The sequence below is a fragment of the Phalaenopsis equestris genome, unplaced genomic scaffold (genome assembly GCF_001263595.1).
Source record: "Phalaenopsis equestris unplaced genomic scaffold, ASM126359v1 Scaffold000036, whole genome shotgun sequence".
NCBI lineage: Eukaryota > Viridiplantae > Streptophyta > Magnoliopsida > Asparagales > Orchidaceae > Phalaenopsis > Phalaenopsis equestris.
In genome coordinates this window covers 6,125,026-6,134,727 of record NW_018164478.1, presented here as the reverse complement: position 1 = coordinate 6,134,727, position 9,702 = coordinate 6,125,026, and the positions used below count along the sequence as shown (strand labels likewise).

At 34.1% G+C, this 9,702-nt stretch overlaps 1 protein-coding gene across 1 annotated transcript in view; it reads left to right on the top strand.

Moving 5' to 3' along the window:
• LOC110018979 (NADH dehydrogenase [ubiquinone] 1 beta subcomplex subunit 9) overlaps nucleotides 1-9,702 on the top strand; it is a 43,573-nt gene that overhangs the window by 23,077 nt on the left and 10,794 nt on the right. Inside the window, exon 4 of the mRNA XM_020716492.1 lies at nucleotides 9,487-9,568. Within this exon, the coding sequence (XP_020572151.1) occupies nucleotides 9,487-9,568 (82 nt within the window). The remainder of the gene's footprint in view (nucleotides 1-9,486; nucleotides 9,569-9,702) is intronic.

Here is a 9,702-nt window from a genome sequence, read left to right as displayed (position 1 = left end):
TATATATATATATATATAAATTCAACACAACATTGAGTCATAACACTTTACAGACCAAGGTTACAGAAACAGATGGTGTGCAGTAACCGAAATATGAGGGAAATCAAGATACTCATTATTATAAATTAGACCCTTTCATGGATAGTGTTCTGCAAAAGGCAGTCATCCATCCTAGTCATGTGGATTAATAATATATGAGGGAAGAAAATAGAGAAAAGTATTACGAGATACCGTAAATTTCCATATTGTGTGGCGGCAACCGTAGAGGATGTGGTTGGGAAACCCCAGAATGGTAACAAGAAGTTGTTCTAGTGTGAAATTGTAAAATCATTTCATCATTAGGTCAATGGGACTGATCAATAACTTCTCTCACTGACATAATGCGCCCGCAAAACTCCGATCCATTTGCTTTCGCCGCAACCATAACTTCATCAATAGTAGTGTACGAAATAAATGCATAAGCATGACTTTTGCCATTTTTTCGACCATGAAGAATCCTTGTGTTAATAACTTTTCTGAACTGACTGAAATATTACTTCAACTCTTGAGCCCTTATTGACCGAGATAGGTTACCAACATAAATCTTGTAAGGACTTTCAAAAACAATGTGGACTTTCAAAAACAATGAAGGACTTTCAAAAACAATGTTTTTTTAGGGGCAGAGTTCATAGCCTCCAGATTTTTCCTATTAGAAACAATGTCGATTGAAAACTTTACTCGCATTTCATGTCCACCAATATCAGACCCATCCAAAGCATTTATTGCTAATTTTGCTTCAGAATTGAAGCTATTGTAACAAAACTGCAACCTCGACTAGTACCTTTTTGAGGATCACGTGATACCTCTACCGGAAGAACAGTTCCGTAATGTTTGAATAACTCAAGAAGATGGGAGATCTTGTAGCTTCTCGGGAGATTGCAAACGTAGAGCTCGCAAGGCCGTGCCCTAGGCCGTGCCCTGCGCTTTCTGCGCTTTGTCTCATCTACAGTGCCGACTGTTCTGCCAATAACTCTCCCATCCTCCTCAAAATCTACAACTTTCAAGTTGGTCTTCTTTTCGTTTTCAATGACAACAAGAAGCCTAAAGTTTCTTCTAGGTTTGTGAGGGAGAAGAAGAGAGGAGGGAGGGGAGTTTGAGCGGCATATAAAGATTCCAGAGAAGGAGGAAGGCCGATGGATGAGGCTGAGCGATGAGAAGTGCGAGATGAAAGAAAGCTTGTTGGAGGCCGTGGTGGCCGTCTCCGCCATGGGAGTGGATAGTAGCAGAGGGAGCGAAGTGGATGGGATATAAATATAGAAGAATATAAAAATAGTAAGCCGTAAAAACCGTAACAAATATATATTTCATTCATTTCTTGCACAATTATATGAATAGTGTTAATTATTTCATACTCAATAGCTGTTATTATAGGAATGCCACATTTAATTATATAAACTTTGACTAAATTCATTTTGTGGGGTCGTCACCTAGTCTGTTGGCTACATAACTGCTAATAAATGTTGGTCATTTCCAAACTTAACAATTATCAACAATCTCCAGATACCAGATACCAACATGTCCATTCCAGTCATCTTTACCTGCACAAAGTCATGAATATAAAATTCTACCTATCATAACACTTTTGACATTCCTTTGATTGTGGTATATGTTAAAAATTATTTTTCATATGGGCTTTTAATTGTATAAGTGTACACTCAAACAATTGGTTTGATGAGCAATCCCACAATTCAATAAAAATAATAACATCAGTAAAATCAATAGTGTTTGCTTAAGCTTACTTTTCTTTAACACATATAAGTGCTTGATAATATGCAGATATTTCTAAATATAAATTTATTTCAATATATCGTATAATAATCTTATAGAAAGATATTCTTCTTAATTTAACACATGATCATCTCACCAGGATTGACCAGATAACCTTGCGATTAAATTCCTTATGCTCGTCTCGAGCATGTAGCCTTGCCCTTGCATAGACAACATATTAATCTCACTTTTACTTTCGTTACATTTTAATAAAACTTAAAATCTTAACTTAATTTATTGCGATAATAGGTTCAAATAAAGATTCTACTTCAAATGAGTCTCCTTGCATTAAATATTTATTGCTTATTTATTTCTATTTTCCTTCATGATATTTATAACTAGAGACTGCCCATGCCAATGGATTTGGCCAAGCAAATGAAAATAATGCAAAAAATATATAATTTAGTATTTACTTGTATACCTTAGTAATAATATCAATTATCTACAAATTAGCTTGTCTAATTACTTCAATTCCCTTCCCAAATGCAAGTTGGCTGCTTCTGCTTTTGCTCCTGGGATGCATAGGCTACATAGTAGAGAAATGCGGGGGTGACGTGATAGGAAAAGAATTGGTATTGACAAAAGGTTGAAATAGAACTACGCCCTCCTTATTGCTCTCATTGTAATATGTTTGACCACAATTCTACCATTTGCTATCGCTTGCATCCTCATCTAACCTCATCTAAGACCGAATCATCTAAGACCGAATATTGCTAAAGATCAGCCACCTACCACCCCGGCGGAGAAGGTACACCCCGATTCTCTTTCCAACACTGCAGTTCCTGATGAAGAACACCATACCCAAACCGTTCTACCTTTGGATGCTCCTGCTTTTGAACACTCTATTCCAACTGCTGGTTTGGAGCATGGTACTTTGGAGTCCCATGAAACATCTCCCCATACTACAAGTACAAATCAAAACGTGTTTATACCACTCATTGTTATTCAGGAAAGCTCACTTACATGTCAAGACACATGAGAGTGATCTTTTGATCAAATAAAAAATCAGCTGGTACAACAAGTACTTGCTTCTAATATTCAACAACCTACAAATGTCCGCCACACTTTGGACCAATCCACTGATCAAGTGAGTCAGTCTTCAGATGAGGAATTACAAGTCTATTCGAGGAGGAAGAAGAATGGAGGCCGATTCGAGCTTAGGAACTTATTGGACAATACATTGGTTACTACTGACAATGACACTCATCTTACCAATTTGTTAGCTGACTCTTTTCCTAGAATTAGAGGCAGAGGCAGGGCAAAATTGGGTCGCTCTAGCTACCTGATACTACGTGTTTTGATACTTTTGGTTTTTTTGGGATCTCATGTATTTTTCTGTATTTTCTTTTTTTAGGACCATTTGTATGTGGTGGTTATCGTGTGGGTAGGGTGTCATGTTTGGGCTCTCTCACACAATCTATCTGTATCCTTCTTTCTTTTTAATATTTTAGTCATTGGGCTTTCTCAATATATATATATATATATATATCAAAAGAAATGACTGAAGGTTTTTAGAAGAGCTCTGATCATCCCTAGCTATGCTAAATATTCGAGTATCACACCTTACACATGGGAGGATTCAAACCCGTGACTTGATGAGACTTACGATCTTTAGAGAGGCTGCTCTACCAAAAGACCACGACATGCACACTATGCATACATGTATATATTCATATATATATATATATTTTTTGAGAAAGCCTAATGTCTAATATATTAAAGAGAAAGTAGGATACAAATAGATTGTGTGGGAGGGTCCAAACATGACACCCCGCCCACACGATAACCACCATATGCAAATGGTTCCAAAAAGAGAAAATACAAAAAAAATACATGAAAGACCCAAATAAAAGAAAAATAAGAAAGTGTCAAAATCCGGATTAAGGAGCCAACTAATAAATTGTGAGATGAGTGCGATTGTCAGTTGTAACCAATGTATTATCCAATAAATTCCCGAGCTCGAGTCTACCTCCATTCTTCTTCTTCCTCCTGGAATAGAATTGTCATTTCTCATCCGAAGATTGACTCGTCTGGTCAGTGGATTGGTCTAAAATGTGTCGGACATGTGTAGGTTGTTGAACATTAGAATCAACTACTTGTTGTAGGGGAGTAGGCACTCTCGTGTATCCTGACATGTAAGTGGGGCTTCTTTAATAACAGCCAGGGGTATGAACACATTTGGATTTGTACCTGTAGTATGATTTTCTTCATCAGGAACTGCGGTGTTGGCAAGGGGGATCCACAGGCAAATCGGACACAAAATCTTATCTTGTGGGAACTTCCTCCACAAATTGAGCAGATGTGTCCATAGCAATGGGGTTAGACCCCTCTTTGTTTGCTTGAGCTTTAGCTTTCAAATTTGGATGGAGTCTGTGACATTTATCAAATGTATGCCCAAACATCTTACAGTGGGTACAATAAAAAGGTTTATGTTCCATGACAATTGGTTGCCAATATTTATTGTGAGTTGCCCAACCAGACTGCAGTAATGTCAGGTAAGATAATATCCCTTTCCACAAGTATTCTAGCCACATAAGACCTAGTTAGGTTAAAGGTGGGCATATCTAGATTCATAGGATCTCCAAGAATGACTCCAATAGAATAAAAAACCTGATGATTAAAGAAATGCAACTTGAGACCAGGTAAATTAATCCACACCGGAACAGTAGGACACTCATAATTTGGGTCAAAATCAGGAATCCACCCGAGTAACTTCATTGACTTGCCTGCAATGTTGAGATATTTTTTAGAGAAAATCTGAGCATAGTCTTCAACTCGGGTTAACTGGATCAACACATGTCTCCCATAAGTTTGAGATCGTCAACGCTCTTTCTGATAACTTTCGTAGGTGGGTGCCCCCATTGAAATTTTCCAATAAGGGCGAACTTGAATTTCTCAGTTAGGGTTGAAATTTCTGAATCAAAGAAAAATAGTGCTGTTTTCCCACTCTTCCTACTTATCTTCTTAAGAAAAGGAAAACCACTCGTACTATCACGACATTCCTTATAGCTTGAAGGGAAGACAACAGTAGATTTCACAATATGATTACCCACCACACGGGCAAAAGAAGCTTTGCCCGGATCAACCAAAGAAGGAAGCACCATAACGACAATCCTTCAGCCCGCAGATGCAAAAACCAATGAAACCAGACGGTCTGATCCGATGGAGCGCAACCAGAAGAATGGACACGTGTCGGGTCGAAGCATCAAAAGTTGAACCTGCGGAAACAAGAGTAGGATGGAAGAAACAAGCGCATACTGGTCGAAACAACAAAAAGCAAGCCGTGATCGGGTCGAAACTACGAGAGAGGAACCACAGAGTGCGATCGGCCCTACAACGAGCAGCGAGCGTAGGCGCAGCTCGACGAACCAGACGACGGAACAGAGGAGTGTACTCCCCTTCTTCTACGAGCGTGGAATTACAGGTAACAGAGGCTACAGAGGCTAGGGTTTGCCGTGTGAGGTGAAACCCTAGCAGAGCCTTGACGAAGCATATATACACATACATAATACTATATATTCGTATATATAATTGTATATATATCAATCCCTACCTTGTATTTTCATCCCACCATTGCCTGTGCAGTCAAGTGGAGATATCAAATTTACTACAGTGTATTAAATTGTTAATAGTAACCAGACTAGTGAAGAATATAAAAATAAGTTATAATTAATTAATTTAGTAATTTAATTTATAAATCCATATCTACTAAGAATATACATATAATTTTAGATGTCAATTTGAATTTTATAAAATGTTTAATTTTCAAAAAATAGTTTAGATAGATTTTGGGTTATTTTAAAAGTTTGGTGTATTATAAAATACACATAATTTACCTATTTTGGTATTCTATGGTATTACAATACACAAAATTTCTCCTCATACTTTCTAAATAATCACTCAGATAGGTATGTAAACTTTTGCCTTTTTTTTAGTTATGTTTTCCAAGTGACTTATTTTTCTAGCTCGTGTTTATACTTTATCTTAGTGTAAGGAATCTATCTGTTCCACAACTTTTTAACATCTTATTCTTAGATTCTCAAGTTTTTCAATATATGTTAAAATTTTCACCTCAATATGTTCATATGAAATGCTTTGATCTGAGTTTGAAACTCATTCACTTGACATGTATATGCGACAAACATCATTGATATCAAACATGTCAGTATATATGCTAGTTTTTAATCAACTTGATCAATCCTTTCTAAGATTTCAAAAGGACTAATATATTTGAGACTCAATTTGCTTCTCTGACCAAATATGCCAGTATTATTTATTGACCTGAATTTTAGAAATACAAAATCATTAATCTCAAAATCTACTGCTATGCACATTGGGCTAATATTTCTATTGCTGATCAAGAACAACTTTCAATATGTTTCTTATTAATATGATTTTTTATGTGGCTTCATCAACAAACTCTAAACTTAGTAGTTTATGTTCTTCTATTTCAATCCAACTTAATGGAGTTCTACACTTTCGTCATACAATGCTTCATATTGAGTCATTTTAATACATGGTACTTGTTGTTGTAAGCAAATTCAATTATTTGAATGTGATTTTCTATCTTTTTCAAAAATGATAACTTTTGGGATATTGTAGAGTTTGATAATTTTATTGGCATATTCTGACAAACTTTTTACTAAGTCTGTCTGCTTAATTGACAAAAAATGAACTGATTTTGCTAACCTCTCTATGATTACTCAAATATTGTCGTGTCCCTACATAGATTTAGGATATCCCATAATGAAGCCTATAACAACTTCTTTCCATTTTCACGCAGGTATAGACAATAATTGTAGCAATCCACTAAATTTTTTTTAATTTTTAAATTTTCTTTTTTTTTTTAAATTTTAAATTTTTAAATTTTAAAATTGTTATTTTTATTATCTTAAAAGTTCTTTTTTTTTTTAATTTTTAAATTTTTTAATTTTAAAATTGTTATTTTTATTATCTTAAAAGTTATTTAGTTGTTAATTCTGCAAGATAAACTATAAAAGGGGCAAATTAAAATTTTATTATGGAGCAAACTTTAAATTGGGTTTGCATTTGTTCCATCAAGAAGATTGCTATAATATTTTTATGAGAGTCTAGAAATTGACTAGACATGATTGTGAAGTGAAGACATAAAAAAAAAAAAAATTAAGGACAAGTAATTCTAAGGAGTAGCACGAAATGCATGCTAATGAATCATACAATAGTAAGGAAGCAAGAACTCATGCAAGGGGGTAGTACGTAATTGTGTAGGCAAAGAATGAAGTGTCTTAGGTTCTTAGGTAGGAGAAAATTAGAATAAATATTCTACAAAAAAGAGATGAGAGAATTAGAAAATCTGATCAAATTTTTTGCCTTAAAATAAATGATTATAAGCTATGCAACATCAACATTTTCTAGAAAAACATTGTAACCATGTCAAACACATGTTGGACACGGACACGGTTCCAACGCACACCCGACACGTGTTCGTCACCACAAAAAATGTGATTGAATATTTTTTTTTGGATGCAGACATGTCTAGGACATGCCTTGACATGGGTTGGACACGATATGTGTAAAACAAGATATGAGAAGTAGAAAATTATAAACATACACGTAGGCTTAATTACATCTCTTGGTTAAAACCGTCTCATCTTTCTTCATGTCGAAGCTCCCTCTAACATTCGTCGAAGCCGAGCGTCGAAGGTGCATCTAGCATTTGTTGAAGCCGAGCATCAAAGGTCTTTCTTGTATTTTTCAAAGATGAGTGTTAGAGTTCCCTTTTGTTGGTCAAAGCTGAACCTGCACTAGCTAAAATACAACCTACAAGCTTCTTTACCGCATTCTGAGTAGGAATCAGACCTATTCTTTGAATCTGTTCATTGAAGTCAAAATCGAACACTGCGATGCTTACACTAAAGCCTCTATTCATTGAAGCCGAGTGGGGTCAGAGCCACACTGGTTTTGTAAATTATAATTTATAATTTTTTTTACTCTTTAATGAGTTAATGGTGATAAGTTTGTACTTAATACAAATTTAAAAGTTAAATTAACTTAATTAATTGAACAAGGTGTAATAGTAAGATATTTTAAAATTTAATAGATATGTTAGAGTTATTTTTTTGAAACATGTAATATGTCTAATTTTGAAATAATTGATTTTTGTAAGCATGAGGTTTCATAATTTAAGTTAAATTTATAATGTTTAATTTTATTCCTGCATTCTTTGTTGTGTGATGTTTTTTAATAGAGAATGATGAAGATATGTATATATATATATTTATTTTAATAATTTGTTAAATATATAATAATGTGTTCATGATATGCCTAATCTTATTTTTTACAATTTTGCCGTATCACTGTATTGTATCTTGTCATGTTTGTGTTTGTGTTTGTGCTTCATAGATTATAAGGTCATAAAACTGAAGCTGAATTTTTTTTTTAAAAGAAAGTTATTAACTTAGCTTTTCAGAAATATTTTCTTGAAGTTCATAATAAACATTAAAGAGTTATGTTATAAACTGAAATAGAGTGAAGTTGTTAGCTTTAAAGGAGGTGCATTAAGCTATAGCCGAGGTTCATATGATATCTATTGAGATTTGTAGAGTTATAGATGTCACAGGAGTATTTTTGGTTACAAAGTATTTTACGTAGAATTTTGAGGCTAGGTGGTTGCCAAATGATTGAAGTATAAGTATTTTCCTAATAACTTTTAAGAGAAAATATGAGGTTGTGGAAGCGTAGTGGTATATAGCCTTAGAGTATTATAAAGTCAAATTGCTTTTACGCTTAGAAGGATCCACCATGACTTTTTTTTCTTATGAGAAGACAAATAGTAGAAAAGTATAGAGAGAAAAAAGAAAAACATTTTTCAGATGTTTTTATTGAGTACTCGCATGAACTAATGCCATGAAAATTAAAAGTTATAAAGATACTTTTAATGAAGTATTGGCTAATAGAAATAGTTCCTGAGTGACCTCAGAACTTTCACTTCTTAGGAGATCGATAACTTGGATAGAAGTTTTTAAATAATGTTTAAAATTTGTTTTACACCTGCGGCACTCTACAAGAATGAATGAAGAATGATGATTCATTAAATAGATCCCAAAGGGTTGGGATTGTATTGCCCTCTTTTTTAGATTCTAAAATGAATCCAAACTATAGCAGACGGTTTCTCTGGAACACTAATTTAAACCATATCAAACTAAAATGAATTTGAACCAAACTGTTAGTTGTTTTTAGATTGGATCATTTGTGTTATTATAGCTCTCTTTTCGAAAGTACCTACATTTACTTTTCTATATAACTTGCTGATGATTAGATGTTGTGAAACTTTAATGCTTTCGGATATAATCTTCATCGGTTTTTTCTAAAAAAATTTGTTTTTGAAGGCAATGCAGTATTGCAGTTAATAAATAATAGTTTTAAACTTGTTATCAAATTATTTTGTTTCCTTTTTTCTTTGCAGTATTATGCAGAAAATTCACTTCTAATTGTTTTACTTAGATCTGCTAATTTTCTTAAACAAATTTCCCTGTTTAATGTGATTACTCTATTTCTTTGTTACGCAGATATCTTGATTGAAACACTGATCATTTTCCCTGAATGTATTAAAATGTCTCTGCTTTGCTAATAGCAGCTCATATTTCAGTACTTTTTTTCTTTTCGGAATGTTTCATTCATGAATATTTTGTAAACCTACAGGAGGATCTTGACACTATTGATAGGCTTATTAATGAAGGTGAAGCAAGCTATGCGAAGTGGCAGCACCCAGACCCTTATATTGGTAATCTCCTTTTAAAGCTTCAATAACGATCTCCTTTTTTTATTTTTTTATTTTTTCTATTTTTTATTTGGGGAAAGAGCTGTGGTAGCTCCCTACGCATTAATTTCAAAATAAGGTACAGGAAAAGGGAGGGG